The sequence below is a fragment of the Carcharhinus amblyrhynchos genome, chromosome 14, assembly GCF_965287045.1.
Source record: "Carcharhinus amblyrhynchos chromosome 14, sCarAmb.v2.hapA, whole genome shotgun sequence".
Classification (NCBI taxonomy): Eukaryota; Metazoa; Chordata; class Chondrichthyes; order Carcharhiniformes; family Carcharhinidae; genus Carcharhinus; species Carcharhinus amblyrhynchos.
The window spans coordinates 76822101-76846053 of NC_137337.1; the positions used below are offsets into that span (position 1 = coordinate 76822101).

The 23953-nt window shown below is 39.2% G+C and overlaps 1 protein-coding gene across 1 annotated transcript in view; it reads right to left on the bottom strand.

Moving 5' to 3' along the window:
- Positions 1–6274: 6274 nt before the first annotated feature.
- The window catches only part of LOC145352318 (rho GTPase-activating protein 11A-like), a 32746-nt gene continuing 15067 nt past the window's right edge, over positions 6275–23953 (bottom strand). Inside the window, exons 8-13 of the mRNA XM_080202075.1 lie at positions 22212–22308; positions 18770–18867; positions 14873–15035; positions 12362–12467; positions 10177–10324; positions 6275–8874 (exon numbers count right to left, since the gene is read on the bottom strand). Coding sequence (XP_080058201.1) covers positions 7160–8874; positions 10177–10324; positions 12362–12467; positions 14873–15035; positions 18770–18867; positions 22212–22308 — 2327 coding nt within the window. The 3' untranslated portion in view covers positions 6275–7159. The remainder of the gene's footprint in view (positions 8875–10176; positions 10325–12361; positions 12468–14872; positions 15036–18769; positions 18868–22211; positions 22309–23953) is intronic.

The following is a 23953-nucleotide window of genomic DNA, read 5'->3' on the forward strand; positions in this document are numbered from 1 at the left end:
GCGTAAGTTAGAGGGATTAGTGGGTATAACATGTAGGGATATGGGGGTAGTGTCTGGATGGGATTGTGTTCGGTGCAGACTTGATGGGCCGAAGGGCCTCTTTCTGCACTGTAGGGTTCTACAATTCTATTTATTAGTCATAAGTAAGTCTTACATTAACACTGGAATGTAGCTACTGTGAAATTCCACTAATTGCTCCCAACTCCTGTTCAGGTCAATGCACCTAACCAGCACATTTTTCAGACTGTGGGAGGAAACTAGAGCTCCCAGAGGAAACCCACACAGACATGGAGAGAACGTGCAAACTGCACACCGACAGTGACCCAAGCCGGGAATTGAACCCGGGTCACTGGTGCTGTGAGGCAGCAGTGCTAATAACCACTGTGCAAACGTGCCACCCATTTACAGCACAGCGGAAACCATGGGTCACCAATGACAATTCAGGAGGCAATGGATAGGGATCAGAATTAATATGGGCAGTGCCACATAACACCCTTTATACAGAGTGCCTAACATAATTCCTCTGCATTCAATGGAACTGACCATCAGTGCTGTGTGGAATGAGCTGTCAATCGAGACCAATTTCTACCCCATAAACTCTACTTCTCTTAAATTCTTTTTAAAATGCTCACAGTTGGACTGTCTCAAGAGAATACCTAATATTTGTACTAAACTTGGACAGCACAGTTGGCACACTTTTTAAAAAAAATGAGTAAAATAGCAAACATATGTTTTTGACTTCAAGTATTCTTGAAACAATATAAAACTTTAATAACCCTTTCCTTCTCATTGCACTATTATCTAAACTTCACCCTCCACTCTCCCAAGTGGGGTGCATCAGTCTCTATAAAGTGAGGTAGTCACGTCAGAGATAACCGGCACCACAATTTCTTGAATCTACAGTGCAGAAGGCCATCTGGCCGATCGAGCCTGCACTGACAGTAACGCCACCCAGTTACTGCCCTTTCCTTGTAACTCTCTCAGGTACTGTCCTAACCCCATTTACTCTTCTGATCCCCCTGACATTAAGGGGCAATTTATCATCGTGGCTAATCATCCTAATATGCACACCTTTGGACTGTGGGAGGAAACCCACACAGACACGGGAAGAATTCCATACAATAAGAAGTCTCACAACACCAGGTTAAAGTCCAAGCAGTTTACACAGAAAGTGACCCGAGGCCAGAATTGGACCCAGGTCCTTGGTGCTGTGAGGTAGCAGTGCTAACCACTGTGCCACCCCATTTTATCCATATATCACCTATAATGGAGGAACCAATGACTAAATTACAAAAAAAAACACGGGAATGCTATTTTTAAGACTGAATGAAGTGAAGGTGTCCTTTTGCAGTGCCCAAGCTCCCCAAGTAGCCAACTTGATTTTTATGACTATTAAAGAAAAGAACTTGTATTTATATAACGCCTTTCACAACCTTAAAACATCTCAGCTTGACGGCCAAAGTAATTTATTTTTCAGCGTAGATATTGTTGTAATCAGAAAAATAAGAGCCATTTGGTAATCAGTCATACAAGCAACAGTGTTAAATGTTATGATTGATAACTTTTGAAAAGAAATTTGAATAGTTAGTGGCCAAAGGAATTGCAAGATTTCAAGTTTTAAGAGTTTTACTATAACAAACAAAAAAATCATTGACTAAACACTATTATATTTGTAGCAACTTGTTTTTTATTTGTCACAAGTAGGCTTACATCAACACTGCAAAAGTTACTGTGAAAATCCTTTAGTTATCACACTCTGGCGACTGTTCGGGTCAATGCGCCTAACCAGCACATTCTTCGGACTGTGGGAGGAAACTGGAGCACCCAGAGGAAACCCATGCAGACATGGGGAGAACGTACAGACTCCGCACAGACAGTGACCCAAGGCAGGAATCGAACCCAGGTTCCTGGCACTGAGGGACAGTAGTGCTAACCACCGTGCCATCACAAATTATACCAATTTATGACACAAACCATGGAAAAATTCCCTCATTAATGCTTTACATGGCTGAAAAGTATAACTCCACAGTTAGTTTTTATTCTGACCCTCAAGTAAACACATTATCCTCCTGGCCCCTGTCCAAAGTGATTCTTAGCTCTCAAGGGCTTGCTTACTTTGTTTCCCAGTTGGATAACTTCTAATCTCTGAACAGGCTTTTGTTAGGGTTACAGAAGTTCCCTCTGACCAAAGCTGGGTTAATCTTCCAGTCTTGTTCAAACTCTTAAAAAATTAAGTTTCTTCAATCCAATCACAAACTGCACTTTTTTGAGTGGCAAACGATAGAAACTTGCTGTCTTTAACTTGTGGCTTTCTCTTGGATTCTGACAGACTGACTCATTTGGGAGGTTTAGTGACTATTTTAGGAAACATCCTGCAAGTCCATCCTACAATGGCTTATGTGGAGATTTCCCTTCTCAAAATCCATTTCTGTGGCCGCATGAATTATATGGGCCTTGTAGCCAGGTAGAAATATGAGTTAGTTATGCGTTAGATCCCAACATTATTTTATCATGGAAGTAAATAAATAGGTCAAAGTATAACCGTTAATGACCGAATAATATTGACACCTCGCTGTGACTTTGGAGATTAATGGTCTATTCACTATCATTAGAGCTGCTTTTGTACTGTTGACAGGAATGAACATCTTGCACCTTCCCAGGTAAACGACCTGGACTTCCCTGCCTTTTATCTTCGATACCTAAGCAACCCAGACTTGCTCTTAATAGAACTCAAATCAGGTCACTGGACAATCCTCCCCCCTCCACTTTTTTCTATTTGCCCTAAAAAAAAGGTATAAACCCTAAACAGTTTAGGCCTATTCTTAATACAAACCAGTTACTGCACAGTTTAGAAAAAGGAACAACAGCTTTTGAAAACAAAGCCGGAATTAACCAGTTCGATCCTCCCGTCCCCTCATTCCTTTGCAAAGGAGATTTTCATTGCATTTGAATTTAGAAGAATGAGGGGGAGATCAAGTCAAGATATACAAAAAAATAAAAAGTACAGATGAAGTAGACATGGAGCTTCCTCTTGTGGGGCATTCTGGGACAAAAAGTCATAGTCTCAGGATAAGGGATAGTAAATTTAAAGCAGAGTTGAGGAGAAACTACCTCTCCCAAAGGGTTGTGAATCTGTGGAATTCACTATCACAAAGCATGGTGGATGCTGGGGCAGTGAGTAAATTTAAGGAAGAGCTAGACAGATTTTTAATTGGTAATGGATTGAATGGTTATGGGGAGAAGATAGGAAAATAGGATGAGAAGCATATCAGACATTAGCAAATGGTAGAGAAAACATAACGGGCTGAGTGGCCTAATTCTGCTCCTATACCTCAAACTTATGAGCTTGCGTTTGTAAATCAATGATCAGGTAAATGGTTTTTCAGTGAAGTTGGTTGAGGTACAATTTTTATTGCTTAGGATATGGGGGAGACACTCTTGTTCTTTATATACAGCTGTTGGACTTTTTACATTCAACAGAGGGCAAACAATTTAATATCTGATTCAAAGGATGGCAGTTTGGATCATGTAACAGTGCTTCCTCAACACTACACTTGAGTATCAGCCTAGAATTTATGCTCAAGTATCTGGAGTGAGACTTGAACCCACCATCTATTGACACAGAGCTACCAATGCACCTGACTTTTGAGGCGTAATGGAATAGTTAACAATTCTCATGGAGCTCCAAGACTTAATTCTGAAAATTTTATGATTGTAATTTGACAGCACATTTTGTTTTCACATAATGAACAAGACCACACAATCAATTCCTAATTATAGAAAGAAAATCTTAAGTCAGCCAAGTTAGGCATCTTAACTAAATTGATGATTTCATATATAATTGACCTTAAGAATGCAAAGGAAAAAAGTGTCTTTTAACTCTGTCCCAAAGTCCATTGCATCTAATGAAGTACTTTGGAAGTGTTTGTCATTGCTTTCACAGAATCTTCACAATGCAGGAGACTTTCAGCTTTAAAATAGGAAATGTAACAGCTGATGAGGAGACACCAAAGTCTCTCAAACAGCAATATGACATATAACTAGCCCATGTTTGTGTGAAGTTGGTTGACAAGGGAATGTTGGTCAGCACGCTGGGGCCAACTCCCCCATTCCTCTACAAAATATTGCCACAGGATCTATTATGCCCATCCAAGATTGGCTAGACACCTCCAGCTGTGCAGCACTCTCTCAATTTTGCACTTCAGCCAATTCAGAAAAGACTATTTTGCACTCTCTAATGATCACACACAATTACTTCAACTTATTTTATTGCCTTGTGTCTAATTAAAATTTGTAAGCATAAAACCACAAGCATTTCTTTCTTTAGCACCTTATTCCAATCTTGTTTCCTGTCATTTTCCTGTGGACATTGACTAAATGGAGATATTCACAACCATTTCCTAATGCATACTTCACCGTTTCTCAAAGTTTTCCCACCATTGAGGTTAATCTAACTGGCTTGACATTACTCTTAACATTTGCAATTCTCCAGTCCTTTGGAACCACCCATTTATCCAAAAAAGCTTGGGGTCAGTGCTTCTACAATTTCCACCATTACTTTCCCCCATATCCTTAGATGCAGCACGGTGGCATAGTGGTTAGGACTGCTGTCTCACGCTGCCAGGGACCTGGGTTCAGTTCTGGTATGGGTAACTGTGTGTAGTTTGCACATTCTCCCTATGTCTCTGTTGGCTTCTTCAAGGTGCTCTGGTTTCCTCCCACACTCCAAAAATGTGTAGGTTAGGTACATTGGAGATGATAAATTGTCCCTTAGTGTCATAGGATTAACAGTATAAATATATGGGGTTACACAGATAGGTCTGGGCGAGATCGCTGTTGGTGCAAATTCAATGGGCCGAATAGCCTCCTTTTATACTGTAGGGATTCTACGATCTGGTTCTGATGATTTATCAACCAGGTACAGCCAGTTTTCTAATACCTCGTTTTTGGGTTTTGCTGAAAAAAACAAATGTTGAAGCTTTTTGTCTTGCACTCATCAGGACATTCACAAGAATACCAAATATAAAGGGAGCAACAATTTATACTTCATAAGAGTGTCGATTGGTTGGAAGTGAAATCTTATTAGTAGCCTTGCCATGGAAAATAAACCAATTAATGGTGATTCACAGTGAAGTACAAGCTTTGTTTAAAATCAAACCAGGCAGGTTGACTGATCAGTTCATTCCCCAGGGCAATGCCTTCACCAAAAAATGGCGGCCACATATTTTGTTCAGTTGAAACAGGCGCAATGCCTGCACAAATTCTTCTCTTTAGCAATTTTTAACTCCTGTGTCTCAACTACCTTCTCTTTCGCAATGACTTGAATTGCATATTGTTCCTTAGTAAATATAGATCTTAGTACCACAACATGCCCACTACCTCCATGTGAAAATTCACTCTTTGGTCCCTAACTGACCCTACTCCAAATGAGAGTTGTCACTCTCATTTTATGCCCTTTTTTCATTTCCTCTCTGAACGTCCTATATTCAGTTTGGTTCACACTTGTATTATCAGCCTGACGTCTCTGCGGGGAAATCAAGTATATATTTGATTTTAAATGGTGTATCTTTAGAAGTGGATTAAACTTTTGACTGAAAACTGCATTTACTGTAAACTGTTTATACTAGCTGAAATGACTCGTGTAACCATAAGGACACGCTGAGCTAGTGTTTGAACTGATCTGTCACTGACAGCGTGTATAAAATTGCATCATCTTGGCAAAGGGACAGGATTATCTTAATCCCACTAAGCACAAAGCACATCACATCAGGGAGGCTCTGGCACTGGAAACAATATAAAAGCATTGAGCCAAAAATCATGGTCACAGCAAAGGATACCAAGGGTTAGCCTGATAGGCTTGAAAGACAAAACTATGAAGAGAAGACTACATGATGATCCATGCAATGCACCGCTATCCATGGTTAAAACAGGAAATAAAGCTGATAAATTACTACCTAGTTTTGTTAAGTTTCATACTGAATAAATCTGACTTGTTACAAGTGTACAAGCCTTGCTGTCTATTCATTGTCAAGTGCACGCCCAAATTCCTTACAATTGTCAAAGGCACCCCTTTTCTGTTTCATCTTACCCACCAACACTGTCATCTAGTGAGTTCTGGCTTTGTTTGTCCCACCATTCTCCTCGACTGCACTGCAAACCAGCACAACATTTTTTTTAAAACAACAACTGCACTGCAAATAGAGGGGAATATTTTATTTTGAATTCTGCTCCACTGAAGTCAAATACTACAACATGTACACATCTGCTCAAAAAAAATTCAGCGTATGTGTGAACTAATTTTTTTACTGCTTACATTTAGGCTCAAATCAGCAACAATGATTTCATTGGAACAATGGCAGTATTAAGTCAAACCCAACCCAATAGGATTGGTAGTAAAAAGTTGAGACAGTCAACTTTACAGTTTATTTCATAATAGAGCACATTAATCTTAATTGTTAGAGGACAATTTAAAATATTCCTGTTCATTTAAATGAATACAAACTACAGTATAATATACTTGTAAAATTACAGTACAATAAACTAAAGGTGCTTAATAGGATTTCTGGAAGAGCAAGAGATTTCAATGTACAGTCAGAAATCTTTTTAAATAGAATCAGAATAAAAAAAATCCAGCAAGCTAGTCGACCTACTGTGCATATTAGCACCATTTTGGACACTATTGGGAAGCAGGTAAATGTTTACAGTGATTCATTACTTTAAAATCTTTACAGTTAAGTTTCAAAAGGAATTTCAATTCTCCATCATTCCACTAAATTAAATGTTAGCAAGTCTTAGAAAGTCACTCAGTAGTGAATTTAAAAAAGCATTAAAAAAAGTTAAAAAAGCTGCCGCCATGAAATATGACAATTATTAGTTGCCTGATGCCTTTCAAAGCAGAAGGGCAAGAACTCAGCTGTATGGCACACACTACTGCAAAGCACACTGAAATACATACAATGGGAAAATACCCTAGTACACAAACTGTTGATTATACATTGGACAATAGTTACTTAATTTAGTTTTTAATCAAATTCCAGCATACCAAGTAATTGTAACCTGAATGTCAAACGTTGAAGCTAACTTTAACTCAACTTGTGCAATTAGAGACATCAAACAGCAGCAATAAAGGGTGACAACAGAATTATCTGATCCCACACATTTATAGATCTATGGCTTTAGTTGTGAGTTTTGCTGATGATATGGGACACTTTGGTGAACCTTTATAACGATGCTTCTCTTTTTCTGAAACTTTATGCAACACAGAATTACAAATGGCTTTTTCTGGAGTTACACAAGACATTTTTTCAATAATTACACTATGCTTTGGCAGGACACAATCAACTTGATGGGTTCTTGACATTTTCCCATTTGTCAAATCTTCAAAAACTGACTGGTTAATATTCTGGTCAAATGAATTCTTCTGCTGTCTGACTAAACGCTCTTGCTGGAAGGCAGCAGAATGCTGTGCTTGTGTTGCTGGTTTGGTTTTGCAAAATCCTTCAATAAATAAATTACTTTGGTGCACATCACTTCTGTGTTTGTCTTGCTTTACATCTGTATCTTGTGTGAACGAAAATGAATTTGGATTAAACGGCGGAGCACTTTTATGACTTACTGACTTAACCATCAGTGAGTCAACTGTCATCTTACATGATCTGGTCCTAGTTGCTACTGATTTGTCACTTCCACACAATAGTGAATTCATCCTTTTAATAGACTGACGAACAGGGGTGCGCCTGAACTTTAAAGGTGATTGGGCAATTTTGTGTTTTGGGTTCTGATCATTCAATGAAAGACTATTAAACCACTGAATATGTTCAATCACTTTGTGATTACCACATTCAGTCTCCTTCACAACTTCTTCTGAAACCTTCCTCAAAGGAGCATCCAAAGTAAGCATCTTTGAAGGGAACTCCAAGGCCGGAGTTCCATCTGTAGATAGCAAATTGTCATCCCTCTTATTTAAAGTAGGTTCCAATTCATTAGCTAAAAGCACAGGCTGGTGCAATTCAGAGGAATGTTTATCTTTGGGGTCTACAGAATTTGGTGCAATTACCTTTTCTACAGGGATGCTATTGTCCTCCTGTCCTTTCAGTTCTTTACAATTTGATGGCACCTGATCAGCAGATGGCTGTTCTGCGAATGAAAATACTGCAACAGACTTAAAGGATTTTTGGGTTTTGTTCAGATTATGACGATCAGTATCTGAAGGTAGAAAGCACATGTATTTGTCTTGTAGAACTGCAGCTCCATTTACATCTTGCTGATCCAAATTGCTAATACATTTTAGATTACAGTTCATGCCATGTGCTGTGTTCATGTCTGGAATCATGTCTGGGCAGGAATCTATTTTGGCATTGTGATGCTGTATTTCAGAAACTTGTTGGGATGGTAATTCAGAGCGTGAACATTTTTGATCTGACAGATCTCTGAATGGGCCATCAGGTTTCTGAGGGGTAGCCTCATGTTGAGTCTGGAGAAGCGAGTCACTTTTATACAAATTATTCAAAGTGGAAGGTTTATGGTCTCCAATTGCTGAACTCCCCGATTCAGAAAATGCCCTTTTCATTTTCAACACAGTTTCTCCAGTCCCAATGCTTGCATCCTCACTTAAAGAACCTCCACTATTTTTGAGAGAGGTGCACTGGTTCCGGAAATCCCCTGGTACGGCGGGTGGCTTTCCAATGACGAGGGCAGGTTCCGATTGAAAACTCCTGGAATTTAGGTAACAATCTAATGGGGTTTCCATATTGGAATGGCTAGAAGTTATTTGGTACTCTGTAGGACTGGCTCCATTCCAAGACATTCGATGAATGTCTTTATTGCACACTGGAGTGAGAAGATTTTCTTCTGATTTACTTATGCGCTTTGAGTCTGAAAGGAATCAAAGAGTGATTATAAAGCCCAGTTTTAAAATATGTGCATCAGCATAAGGAGCAATGAGAAATAACAGCAAAAAGAACACGTAACCTAAAAGATGCCTAACACCTATTACGTAATCAGGAATCATGAGCAATTTAAATGGCCTACCACGTTGGGAGCATGGCATCATGTTTCACACAGCATTTTTTTGTTTCTATCTTTGAAAGTTAATGAATAATTGTACTATTATGTGAATGAAACTAAGCTAATTATGAGACCAGAAGAAATGTACTTGGCTGAGTGCATTAAAAATACTTCACTACTGAAAGAAAATTCACATTTGCAAACAACAGGATCTCCCCTCTTTAGTAGCAAGAAGATGGGCAGTTTATGCAAGTACTAGATCAGTAGTCCAGTGAAAAGATGTTTTCCGTTTCCCTGTGGAGAGTCACCTGTTTGCCATCCATGAAATAATATCTTCAAGCAGGGAGTAGTCTGGAGGGGAGTGGGTTATAGAGTTCCTGGAAGCAGTCCAGTTCTTCCTGGCCCACAAAGAGTGACAGAAAGTCACTTGCCTTCTCACCAAACCTGTGCTCACCCTGCCGCAACTACTGGGTTTCCCAAGGCATCGGTCACAGCTGAACCTGCAAAGCAGGTTAAATCTGCAATTGCCAGTCACAGTAACGTATTTAAAACGCCAACATATATCCTGGGAGCTTGCCCTACTCTAACCTCAGCAAGACCTGGAAGTTGGCAGACTGAAGTCGGCTGCCTGATGCGCTTGACCTTCAATCCCCACCATTCCAATTCCAACCGTTCATCCACATGAATATTTTCCCTCTTAGCCCAACCTTCCACTGTCAACACTTGCAGATCAAGATCCTGCTACACATAGTAAAGTTCCCTCTATGTCCCAACCTCAAAATATTTATTTTGCCAGTTTATCTGATCAAATAGCAATAAAGCGCAAAATATGAAAGATTGTGGACAATTTTGTTTGCCAAATCCGTACCTACTGGGCACAAGGTTAAAGCACCCTAAATTCTTTTCACTTAAGATTCTGGTGGAATTGGATTCCAATACAAGTACAGCTGTACTTAAAAACATTTTAGCCATATAAAGGTCCAACTCAAGGAGCAACAATCTTTCAACTGAGGATAAATAAAAGACAAAAAAATGAAGATCTGGGGCTTTATTTAAGGAAACCATTTGCAACTCCACCACATTTTTGTACTCAGCACATGACTTTCCCAAAACCATCATGCTAGGTTTGTGAGGTGCATGATGAAAATAAGTGTTGAATTTTACCTTTACCTTTTGTATTTCTCTGTCTTACAACTGGGGTAGATGGGAGATCTTCCGCTGAGAACCAATTGTAGTTGTGAACGTTGTGCTGATTTGCCAGTCGCCAGCCAATGTTTTCTGATCCATTTGGTGCTGGGCCTCCGGAGGATAAAGTATTCTGTGCAAAATTAAAATAACATTTAACTTGAAACAATGCAAAGTACATAACCTAAGGTTGAAATTATTGGCTTGCTCACCAGCAGAACCCTTTGTAAGTAACTTCGGTAAAAACAGTAAGGGTACACTCAGTGATACAATGCAAATGTTGTGAAAGATGAAAGTATACTTTGCAGTAATATTACCAACTCAGAGTCATTATGGAGTCAATTGAACAACAACTTCGAGCATCCACGCAAGTACATTTTAACATCGAAGTATGGGTGTAGCCAGAAAAACCCCATTCCTCTCTGCATTGTGCACAACAAATTCAGCATTGAAAGAATGAACTTTTAAGTATTCGTCCATTTGTTTGCCACCACAGTCACAGATTTAGGGAGGTACATAGAGGAGTAAATAATTTTTAGTGGTGTGAGAACTGATAATGATCACTGCCAAATGATGTCTCTAGACCTGAAAATTTAAAAACGTGGAGTCTCACTGCTTCAGAAATTAGTGATGAAGATTTCTCTTCCTTTCTGTTAATCTCTGAATCCTTTCAATTCCATCTGTCTTTCCCAATGTTTATTTTGCTTTCTGTACATGATTTAAACCAAATTACACTTTCTGGTTTCAGGTCATCTTAGTGAAGGATTCTTCCATCTGATTAAAGAACATTGGTGTTTCTTGCCCTACTCATTGACAGTGTAAATGTCCTAGATTGGCACTCAAATTAGGTGCTGCTCAAAACACCACCAAACATTGTTCACTGACTGCTATGCACAGTAAGAATTATCTTTTTTACAGCATACTCAAAATCTGGATGTGTGTGTCTAAATCTGATCCTTTGCCACGTCAATCCTTTGTATTTTCTAAAATTTATAGCCTTGTAACCTATAGATCCAGGAATGTGCTGATTTATTTGTTAACATTGGACTTCAGCATTAATAAAAGGAACAAATAAATTGTATTTCAAAAATGTAAGATGCAAGGGCCATTAGCACTTTGATAGCAAGATATTTTCTTTGCATACTAACAAAAGTCTGAAACTTTAAGATGCGCCAAAATCTCCATCAACTACATCATCATTCTAACAAAGTTGTTCATTTTAAAATACCAGAAATGCAATTCTGCTGCCCAGCACAATTTATTTTTAAAATTTGCTTTAATAACAAGCACAATTCTAAAATGTTTTCCGTTTACTCCTAGCTATTAAAATTATGTGCCAATCTCTCCCCCAACACCCCCCCATTCCACCTACTCAATTCCCTTAATATGCAGACAGCAGAGTCAGGGAAATTGCATACATTTATTGTGTTATAAAATATATTTTCCTCAAACTAAAGGTTTGGCAACAGCATCTCCCTCAGAAATTAAATTCTGGTCTTTTAGTCTTCTAATGCCATAGAAGGAAATGTAATCTGTTTGTATATCAAATACCCATTGAACGTCACCAATAACCTTTAACTTTCCAATCATGATACTTGCCAGTCTAATTTAATGTAGAATGCTACCAACCAGATCAGAAGTTCCATCTTAACCGAGCAATCTGTTTTCAATTAGGAGCACAGGTCTTAACACTAAAGCAAAACATTACACCAGGAACATTTAGAAGCAACGGGAACACAAATTGGGCTTTGGCTGGTCACAAACATGTTGAAGATGGGGGCGTTAGCAAGGGGAATAACATCAAAAGGTCTCTACAATATTATCATAGTATAACAAATAGGCAGATATGATCAGTTTAACATAACAAACCTGATTTGCAACAGGCAGCACTGTAAATCTGTTATTCGAAAACTTGGGCTTCTACTTTATGATGGATAGTGAGAAGAACATTTTGGCATCTATCACAGAACAGTCTCCAGATAGGCTTCTCATTTAATGCAAAACAACATTCAACAATATGCTTTTTCAACAATATAGCATGTATCTGAGAAAGATATGTACCCTTATGGCGCATGGAGTATGTGGATTGAACAGACATTTTTCCAATAGGTTACCTCTAATTTTCCTAATAGGTTACTTAGTTCAAACAGTTAATACATCAATTACTTACTGGGTCTCTGTTTTTTCCAAGGCTAAACCTTAAGCGCAAGGATTTGCGGACCATTCCTTTTCGATTAAGCTTGGGAGAAAAGCAACTAGTTTTTCCAGACTCCATCCTACAAGACAAATAAATTCTAAATGTTTATGGAATTTTTTAAATGTTGGGAAATAATTATTCCAGACTCTTACTGTCAACAGCATTTTTTAACATTTCTGGGCAGTTTTCTCTTCAACTTTCCTACACAAAGGCGCTAACCACTTCCCACAGTTGGCATCTTGTTATTTGTTTATGGGAAGCATCCCACCCAAGCTTGACCCTGTGTTTACACCACATGCACAGTTCCAGCAGGATCGGACATAAATGGCACATAGGGCTCTGGAATTGAACAGACATACACTCATAGCAATATGTTACCAATTTTAAATGTTGGCAATCAGAACTGGAAACCCTGGATGACTTCTCTCTCCCCAATCCAGGGCAACTAGTACAATTGGAATGGTTCTCTTACTGACCAACTGAAATGAGTGGAGAGATTTGCTCAGTTAATATGGCTAAAATACTTGCTAAAAATTTCATTCAGAGAAATGCAATTTCTGAGTACATCCAATGAGGCAAAACAAAATCCTTCAAATACTGACTTGCAACAAATTCACAGATTCACTAGGTGGGCCTATGTTAGCAGAAAAGAAAACACTGGCATCTCAGAATGGTCTTCCAGTTGTACCAGCAATTACCTAGGAAGGGCTCAAGTACAACAGCATCGAAACAAACTCTGCAATTTTCACTAGTTCAACAATTAACAGACTCAAAACAATTTCCAAATTGCAATACAAAACAACAGAAAAAGCATACAGAATTGTTTCCACTATCAAAATATTGGAATATCATTTTAATGATATACTAATAACTGCATGGCATTTTACCTTAAAAGTATGTCCTGAGGCAATTGTCAGTTAAACAAAGAAAACAAACACCAAATGGACAAAAATGAGGTGACCGTAAGCTTGGTTAAAGAAATGTGTTCTGAAGCAGCTTTTTAAAGATGTGACTTAGTCTTATTGGGGACTAGAGTACCAAAGTAGAGCACAAGAATACGTGAATTACTGTACATAATGAGCAGACCAAACTTTGGACAAGTCGAAGAACATGGAGGATGTGAAAAGGGTTCAAAAGAAATAGAAGGTGGGTTTAATGGAAAAGGTGAGCTTGAAAAAAGCAAAGTGAGATATTAGAAAAGCATGAGAGCTCAAGGAGCGAATGGTTGAAAAGCTGGGGCCTGGAGGAAGGCAGAATGGAGGCACCTGTACCAACGGTCTCAAACTTAATGGTGAATACGTCACAAAACTAAATTTATGGCACTGAAATGTGATACATAATTTTACCACCTGGCTTTCTCACAGTTAACTTATAAATATGAAAAATTGCGTTCTGTATTTAAGTGAATGAATTAGTGAGACAGACTGATGAACACAGTCAGTGAATTAGAAGCTGGAGGAGAGTGCAGGAGAGCTTAGCTTCAAGTGTGCTTTCATTTGCTCCCAATCTGCCTGAATTTACCTCCAGTTTGCAGGCATCATCAAAAACTCACTTTTATAAATAATTAGCAGGATTAGGGAGCAGGAACAGATGGCAGTACATGGAGGGAGGCCTGGAAGCAAGGCTGGGGGTTAGGAGAAAGAAAACAGCTGAGCAAACCAGGAACTGTGAACAGTGCGGAATACCTTGAATTGGTTATGGAGATTGGAGCAGACCCAACAATAATTTTAAAACCTAAAAATGCAAAAACTAAAGATTAAAAATTGCCCACTGCAAATGTGGATGTAAGAATTTATAATAGGAAAAGCTGACCGGGAGCCCACACAGACTAAAATTTAAAATATTAACAGATATAGATAGAAACAGTATTGTCAATAGCCTTGATTTAAGATACAGAAAAAGCATCACTTTAGCATTTTAATGTTGTGCAATTATATTTCTTATGCAAGGTATCACCTGAAATTGTTCCTCCTTTGGCTCCAGCTAAGTGAAGAAGAAAATCTATTATCGTGCTGCTGCCAATGGTTTTTTTATGGTTTGAGTGGACACTCAGAGAGCAGTGGGCACAAAGTCCACAATCTTAAATTAGTGGACAATAAAATCAGGATTGCAGGTTGACAATTTCTCAAGCAGCGCTTTCAGCATGTGTAATGAGTAAATAATTGTGCATTGTGGTAATCATATACCTACTATGGCTTACTAAATTTTTAGTGTGACACTAATTGTGTGTACATGTCTACTGACTGCAAAAGCATTAATCCAACAGAAAGCTAACAGAAATTTTGTTGCTGTTATTTACCTTGCAATTTTAAATCTGTCTTATTGATACATGTGTTTTGGGGGGTAATACAAAAATTAAAAAATAAAATTCACATTGGTGGTTACTCATTCTTGAAATCATATATACATACACAAAATAAAAGAAATAAACATATTTACTAACCAGATATAATAACTTAATTTGATAGTGTATTGATGAAATACCTCTCTACTCCTTTGTTTTCTAGTCTTCTACTTTTCCGTCGATTAGCTGATGCAGTTGACTGAAACGTAACACTTGCAGCAGAGAAGGTCAGAGGTCCCTGCAATGACTCCAGTGATACTTGAGGACTACCTTCACCAAAAGTACATTGTGCCTGGTAGTAAACTAAGAAAAAAAGAAAAGCCATCACAAATCCATTCTAACTAAATCTATAATCTCTTTAAAATTTTACTAACCCCATTCTCGCCAAATGATTTGGCATTTCAAGTTCACAAGGTTAAAAGCAGCACCTCAAGTAGACACAACTAAAACAAAAGCTTACGGAATACTGGGTATCATGATGATAGATACAGAATATAACACCGGCATGCAACAATGGGTGGAATTCTCCCATCCTGGGAGTAAGTTCTGTGGCAGAGTGGAAACGTGGAGTGTTTCCAACTGTGGAAACACTAAGGCTGACGGGAAAATGTTCTGGATCTGACCTCAATCACTTTGTATCTGGGTGTTCTATCATAGCGAGCATCAGCAGAAGATCCTGTGGGAAATTTACACCAGCATGAAACTGAATTTTGGGCCTCCCGTCATTGAACCCACCAGGCTTGGCAGAATTCTTCCTAGTAAACCTATGTCACACTCTACAATTCCGCAATTCACCCGTTACATCCAGTCAGAGATTACAAAGTTAAATGCATTTATAAGTTATACACTGGTCTAATATTGCATTATCCACATATTTCTGTTTATACAAAATCAACTTTAGTTTTCAATCGTATCACCATTATTTTTCCACAACTTCTCACATTCACCACCTTTTGGCAGTGCAGAAGAAGATGAAACTTACAGGTGCTCACCTATGTACCTTTTAAATTCATGATCTAGCAGGTGTGGGACAGTTTATTATTCCCCATTTTTAGGTTGCGAGGAGAGAGTGTGGTCAAAGTGCACTAAGTAAATATTTGAAAGCAATTTTCCACATATATTAAGCATGACATTATTATAGATGTGGCACAAACTCGTATGGTTTACTTTCAACGCAAAGTGCTCCTATTCCGTTTTCCCTTTTTCTCATAAAAGATCTAGGTTACGTTTTTAAACATTAAAAAAAAGACTCTTTTGTACAATTTCTGGATGATTTGCAAAAAAGAAATGTTTTCTCCATTACAAATAATTCAGGACCGGATGGTGAGTCCACATCATCACATCTGAATCTTATTTATCAATTTGTGAGATTCTGGAACTTTACAGTAGTTCCTTCGCAGATCATCACATTGGCTTAGTGGTTTTTTTTTAAAAAACCCCTTGATCTGAGAAATCTTTCACCAAATTTGGGAGCGCAACAGAACATAGCCATTTTTGTCTTTCTCTGCAGTTACCTCCGGATGCTGTCAAACACATCCAGATGTGTTTGATGGCAGGTCCTTTCTGAGAACCTGCTAGAATTTATTGTTCGTTCAGAGCATAGAAAAGAAGAGTTACTGTCTTTATTTTTGATGAGGTTAGCATTATTAGTTGCTTTCTTCATCTGAGTTATCTTTTGCCAGAGAAAGGTTTCTGTATTGGCAAGCTGATATAGTGGGTCTTTGGGAGAGTGGAAATTTCCCCCAACTTTGAAAGTACAACGTCTGCATAGCTGAAATCAGTCTTGAACAGGTGAGGGACGTGAAACTTCATCACAGACTTTTCTCAAAAAAGACCAAACTTCACATCTTTGCAGTTCTAAAATTTCTGCAGTCCTTGGGATCGAAGGCTAAAGACTTTGAATAGCAGTAACATAAATTATATGGAATGAATGCAAGAGAAACATATGGCACATGATTGGAAAAGAGAAAGAATAGAAAAATTGATATCAAAACAGAAAATGCTGATAATTCTCAGCAGGACAGAGAACTTCTTTGGGGATAGACCAGTTCTGATGAAAGATCACAAAAGTTAACGCGCTTCTTTCCCCATAGATGCTACCTGACCTATTAAGTACAAAGAACAAAGAAAATTACAGCACAGGAACAGGCCCTTCGGCCCTCCAAGCCTGCACCGACCATGCTGCCTGACTTAACTAAAACACCCCACCCTTCCAAGGACTATATCCCTTTATTCCCATCCTATTCATGTATTTGTCAAGACGCCCCTTAAAAGTCACTACCATATCTGCTTCCACCGGCAATGAGTTCCAGGCACCCCTTACTCTCTATGTAAAAAATCTGCCTCGTACATCTCCTTTAAACCTTGCCCCTTGCACCTTAAACCTGTGCTCCTAGTAACTGACTCTTCCACCCTGGGAAAAAGCTCTGCCTATCCACTCTGTCCATGCCCCTCATGGTCTTGTAGACTTCTATCATGTCACCCCTCAACCTCTGTTGTTCCAGTGAGAATAAACCAAGTTTCTCCAACGTCTCCTCATAGCTAATGCTCTCCATACCAGGCAATACCCTGGTAAATCTTTTCTGTACCCTCTCCAAAGCCTCCACATCCTTCTGATGTTCTGGTGACCAGAATTGAACACTATATTCCAAGTGCGGCCTAACTAAGGTTCTATAAAGCTGCAACATGACGTGCCAATTTTTAAATTCAATGCCCCAACCGAAGGCAAGCATGCGACATACCATCTTGACTACCTTCTCCACCCACATTGCCACTTTCAATGACCTATGTATCTGTACACCCAGATCCCTTTGCCTATCAATACTCTTAAGGGTTCTGCCATTTACTGTATATTTCCTATCTGTATTAGTCCTTCCAAAATGCATTACCTCACATTTGTCTGGATTAAACTCCATCTGCTATCTCTCTGCCCAAGTCTCCAACTGATCTATGTCCTGCTATATCCTTCGACGGTCCTCATCTCTATCCACAAATCCACCAACCTTTACATCGTCTGCAAACTTACTAATGAAACCAGTTGCATTTTCCTCCAAATCATTTATATATATTACAAACAGCAAAGGTCCCAGCACCAATGCCTGAAGAACGCCATTTGTCACAGCCCTCCATTCAGAAACACACCCTTCCACTGCTACCCTCTGTCTTCTTTGACCGAGCCAGTTTTGTATCCATCTTGCCAACTCACCTCCCATGCAACTTCACCTTCTGCACCAGTCTGCCATGAGGGACCTTGTCAAAGGCATTACTGAAGTCCATGTAGACAACACTCACTGCCCTACCCTCATCAATCATCTTCGTCACTTCCTTGAAAAACTTGATCAAGTTTGTGAGACATGACCTCCCCTTCATAAAACCATGTTGCTTCTCACTAATACATCCACTTATTTCCAAGTGGGAATAAATCCTGTCTCAAAGAATCCTCTCCAATAATTTCTCTACCACTGATATAAGGCTCACCGACCTTTATTCCAGCATTTTCATTCCAAATTTCCAATGTATGTAGTCTTTTCTAATGGTTTGTCTCAAATTGAGACCATAATGCAACAAAGTTTAATTAGAACAGTAAAAACAGTTTTTAAAGTAACTTCCACGAATGGTGTCAGGGTCATGACTATTTGTATGTGAATGAACAACATGATTTTATATAGCGTCTTTAACAAAACGCCTCTTCATAGGAACAGTATCTGATATCAAGCCTTGTAAGAACATGTTAGGGTGAAAACTTGGTCAGAGCACTTTAAAAGGGGAGAGATAGATTTAGGAAGGGAAATACAGAGTTTAGAGTTAAGGCAGCTTAAGGCATGGGCTCAATGATAGGCAAATAGTGCATGTCCAAGATGTCAGAATTGAGTGTTATAACATTCCCTATAAACGAGAGGTTTGAAAAACACACCACTTTACATACTGTAGTTTTACCCCCTACATTTTCTCTTCCTTTAAGAAAAGAAAGGGTCTACACTAGGTGCTAAGTACAGAATGACATTTTCCATAGAAGGAGGTGAAGGTTCTATTCATACCATCATCCTTCTTGACTCCATCTGATGATGGTGTAGAATTCTGGCTGAGAAAACCACTAGGCAATAATTCCAATGCGATGTTGTGTCTGAGTGATCGCCTGAGAATAAGAATGCATTTTTCAATTGATGTTCAACAGGTCTCAGATTCCAAAGAGCAAAACAAAACACTCCAGAGACCTTAACTGGAGACCAACAAATAATAACACTATCAGTATGCAATGTTACTTGTAAAATTGTTTTTCATATCGTATATATATATAATGTACGTAGTCTTTTATCAAACTCCAACTCTCAAGAGTTCAGGAAATACACATTTTATGTGGAAGGAGGACTCAAATGTGCACTCTAATGAAGTTACCAACTTGGTGCAAGCAGTCAATATTTAATCGCTGTAATTCAATAGCGTACAGGGCTACTTTCCTGTTGCTGCATATGGTTTTACTTGACAGATTTCAACATTTTGAAACGGTTGTGTTTAAATACTTATCTCAAAATTCACAAGATTCGTAAGACTTTTCCATAAGTATATTAATAACACATATTTCAAAGAAACAAAACTACCCTTCCCCAACCAAAGAAAAAATTTCATTTAGATGGCAACTTATTGTATCATGAGGATATTTAAACCCATTTACAGCCTATGAGTTACTTATAGACTGAAGTTCTACCATGGTCGCAAAAAAGTTAAGGAAGCAACAAAAGTCTCTAATTCTATCATTTCAAGAATGCTTATTTCAGATCAAGTCCTGGTAACCTATTTATTTCAGCTTCAAATTGAGCAGATTCTGAAATAAGAAAAAAAAATCTCTTGTACTCTTTTTTCAGATGGCAAAATGTGGCTCCCATCTTAACCAAACAGTAGACTGATGTCAAATAAATGCTTGTTGAACAAAACACAGAAATGAACTGTTACAAACTACTTCACTAGTCTTTCTATCGAATTCCAATTGGAGCCACAACATATTTACAATGCTGAACCTTTGTGTTACATCTGTTGAGGGGCATTTTCCCAGCCCGCTGCACTATTCTCGTAGCACAGCGGGCCAGGAGACAGCAGCGGAGGCTATTTAGCAGGTGCTACGGCCTCCGCAGGTCTCCAGGGCTGGATTTCTAGCATTGTCAGCTGGAAATTGACAGGGAGCTGATTTAAACGTTATAATGATCATCTTAATCTCATTAGTCAGCCCAGGACTGAGGTTTCTGGGCTGGCTAATGAGTTTAAAATGTTCATTTTAATATAATAATGAAATATCATAGTATGGAGGCTCCCCAGAGGGTCAGGGGTATGGAGGACAGGGGTGCCCCTGGGCATTACCAACCTGGCAGTGTTAGCCTAACCCCCGGCACGGCCCAAAAATCGAGGGGAGTCAGGGCTAGCCTGGAGAGGTCAGTGATCGTGGGGGGGTGGGGGGGGGGGGGGGTGGGGGGGGGGGGGGGGGGGGGCGGGGAGGAGAAGAGAGGAGAGGAGGGAGGAAGGATGCCTGATTGTTTGAGGGGCTCTGTAACCCAGCAATGCAGTGTTGCTGTGCTGGCCAGTGACTAGGAGGCTGTCAGTGCGGGCCACTGTGCACGTGCCAATCTTTGCTCCGACAGGTTGGCACACACGCAATGGCCTGCTCAGCGCTATGCTGTCAGCCTCTCAGACAGGAATAAGGCCCACCCACAGATTTTCAGAGTGAATCAAGCTAGGGCACTCTGCAGTGCACAGAATGTGGGAGATTAATTTTAAAAATGCCGCTGAAATAAACAGTGGGAGTCAGTTCCATTTCATCCATGTTTGTTCAAACTGAATTTGCTGCATTATTAAAAAGGCCAGGAAGTCAATATAAATTCATATCCAAGCTTTCTTAGCAAATATATTAAACATTTGCTCAAACACTGCGCTGTAACATTTGCTGCTGTGCTTCTAATTGACTGAGCTTCTGTTAATATGACCACCAGGCTTCAGCTCTGACCACCTTTCATGAAATTAAACCAATTACTTCCTAAATGATTCTACTGGGTATATAAAAGCAAATTACTGAGGATGTTGGAATCTGAAACCAAAAGAGAAAATGCCGGAAAATCTCAGCAGGTCTGGCAGCATCTGTAAGGAGAGGGAAGAGCTGACATTTCAAATCCAAATGACCCTTTGTCAAAGCAGTCGTCAGGACTCGAAACATCAGCTCTTTTCTCTCCTTACAGATGCTGCCAGACCTGCTGAGATTTTCCAGCACTTTCTCTTTTGACTACTGGGTATATAGTTTGGCAACAAATGGCATTGCCTAGTAATACTTGGAGTCTATGCATTGATTCTATGCATGGAATTGAAGTGCATATTTAGATTTAGCAAGTGACATTGTTAAGAGCACAAGCTTCTCAGCTGAACTTTGCACTGATGAAAGTTTAGATAAATAGGAATACAAATTTGATCGGAAATCAAAATGGATTAGAGTAACCTGAGACAACAAGATCCATATTTTTGGCATTTGAATTTTCAACGTCGAGTATCTGAACTCAAATTAGTTAATACTTCACATAGTACCATGTTGTTTCAACAATGTGAATGTTTCTAAATGACACAAACAAAACAAAGCAGTCATTCACATAGCTTCTGATGTTTATGTATTTGTAATAATAAACTGTTAGTTTGACTCACTTCCAAAAATTAATTTTTATAGTATGAAAATACTTTGGGTGGGATTTTGTGCCCCCGTTTTCCATGGACATGAAGGGGACAGGGTTGCAAAATCTCATGAGTGGTCGAAAATGAGAATTTCGCCAGCGAGATCTTGCAACACGATTGTCACTGCACACCATTCCCCCTCCACTGATGTAATGTGGTTCATGTCCAGGAAGGTCGGGGACTCATTTAAATATATTTCAATATCATTAGAAGGTGGCATCACATTAATAATACATTACAGCAAATCTGGAGAACATGAACAAGGTGAAGGGAATCTGCCTGGGCCAAAGAGGTAAGAACAGCCCCTGGGGGAGGTTGGGGGAGAAGGAGGATTAGAGACCAGTGCTGGGTTATTGCCAGGGGCAGTGTCGACTGAGATGGTTTCTCTGGGGATGTTCGATAGGGTTCCCATGTGTGTGTTGGGAGATTCCCTGTGTGTGTGGGGGCTGGTGCCACTGTGTGGTTGGAGGGGGTCCCCATGTACATAAAGGAGGGGTGGTGGGGTTCTTATTTTTAGCGATGTTGGATTGTTGCCCTTTTAAAAGGGCACCCTGATCTCTGGAAGGCTGACATTGCCAATGGGGTGAGAGCGGCCTCCAGTAATTTGTCACCCCAAAGTGCTGAAAAATATGGTGCAGGAAAAGCTGGCAGTGCAGCTGGGGGGCTGCATAGTGCTTTCCTTGCCTGAGCCAACATTTTGGGGAAAAAAAAAATTCCATTCCTCGACACAAACGTCCTCAGCCAAGGTCAGCAAGGAGAGGCAACAGAAAAATGTACCGTTTTTTGTTTGAAAACCCAAGGCTTTGTGAAGAATCTGCTATTATTTTCCGCTTCCATGTTGGAGTCATGATTATCGGAGTTCCTGAAGATGCTCCTAAGAAAAAGGTAATGGCAGCTTATTTGATAATCACAAATTTGAAGCGCTTAAAATATCTCTAAAGCTTTGTCGTTGTATTCCATCTCTTTTCTTAAATCATAAGCTGCACAAAGAAAAAGTGGGATGTTGTGATACTCTATACATTTAAAAAGTTATGGGAAATCATTTAGGGAGTATATTATCCAAAGTACACACCCACTTAAAAATAAAAAGTATTCATTAAAATATTTGGTCAAACTTGTTTTAAATGGAAACATAAGTTAGGTGTCCCTCAATTCCAGGACATTTTGATGGGAAGGCATCCAAGGAAGCTCCATTTAATATGACAATCATATAACAAATTATGTCCAATCATGGTCCCCACGAGGGACAAAAAACATCCAAGCTGACAAGACAGGACATTGCATCACATCTTGGGCTTGATAAACTAGATCCAAACTGAGATGATGATGCATTACACCCCCTCCTGGGCTTGATCTAATGCCTCATCTTAGCCAAAAGGCCAAGGTGGCTTTAAAAAACTGCATCATGTAAAGCCTCAGTTTAACCTCATTGGGTACCCTGATCCTTACTCTACCCTCGCCTGGGCAAATCACGACTGCAGGCATCAGCATGCCCAAGTGCGTGATCATGGTTTCACCCCCACTAGATAATACAGGAGCCTATAACTTTGATTTTGCCCAGCCTTCGCTGTGCAATGCAGCTGTCCGAGGAGGCCATGCATCATCTATTTCACAAGTTTCCTCGGCTGATGACACTACCAAATCTAACTGGCAGTTAAAAATTGGGAAGAGGACGGGCAAGTATATTAAATGAAATATTATCCACCCAGCTCTTCCTTCACATTTAATATTGCAGGTACACCATCTATAATACTTTTGAGTTTTATTATAGATATATTCTTTGGGTTCAGTGACAAATCCTGCCGATAATCTCAGCTTGTATTCCCTTGAAAACAGAATGTGCCTTTTTCTAGTTCATGCAAATTTAAAGGGACCGGTGTCAAGTACAAAAGTGTTGTCGTTGTACTTTGCCTTACTGGATACAATATTGCTGCTACATGATATGCTTAACTTTAGTGCAGATGTGCATAGATGTCATCAGACAATAAATTAGACTATACACTACAACATTGAAGTGGTATAAAGACAGTAATCAGCATAAATAATACTTTCACAGTACTACACTATTCACCTCAAACTGTCAATTCAAACAACACTGAACATCAAAATAAGTCTTGGAACATAGCTTTCTGCTTCTGTTGGCTGCACATCCAACTACCTTAGATTCACTGCTGTAAACATGATCCAAGATTTGTCTTCAAATTCCTTTTGAGAGCAGTCCATGTTAAAAAAAAAACAATTTTTTTAATGATTACATTTAGGCAGTCAGCCATTCTCAAACTTCCAGGCAATGAGGATGTTTGCTCATGATTGTAAGATATCCATATTTATACCAAGGACACTGCTGAAAATGAAGGCACTAATATAATTACCAAATAATATTTTGTTCTAATGGGAACAATCTCCCTAAAAGGGTATTTGGTGTGCCCTCTCAGATAGATGTAAAAGATTCCATAACATTATTTCAAAAAAGTCAGGGTTATTCTCGTAATGTCTGTACTAACATTTATGCCTAAATC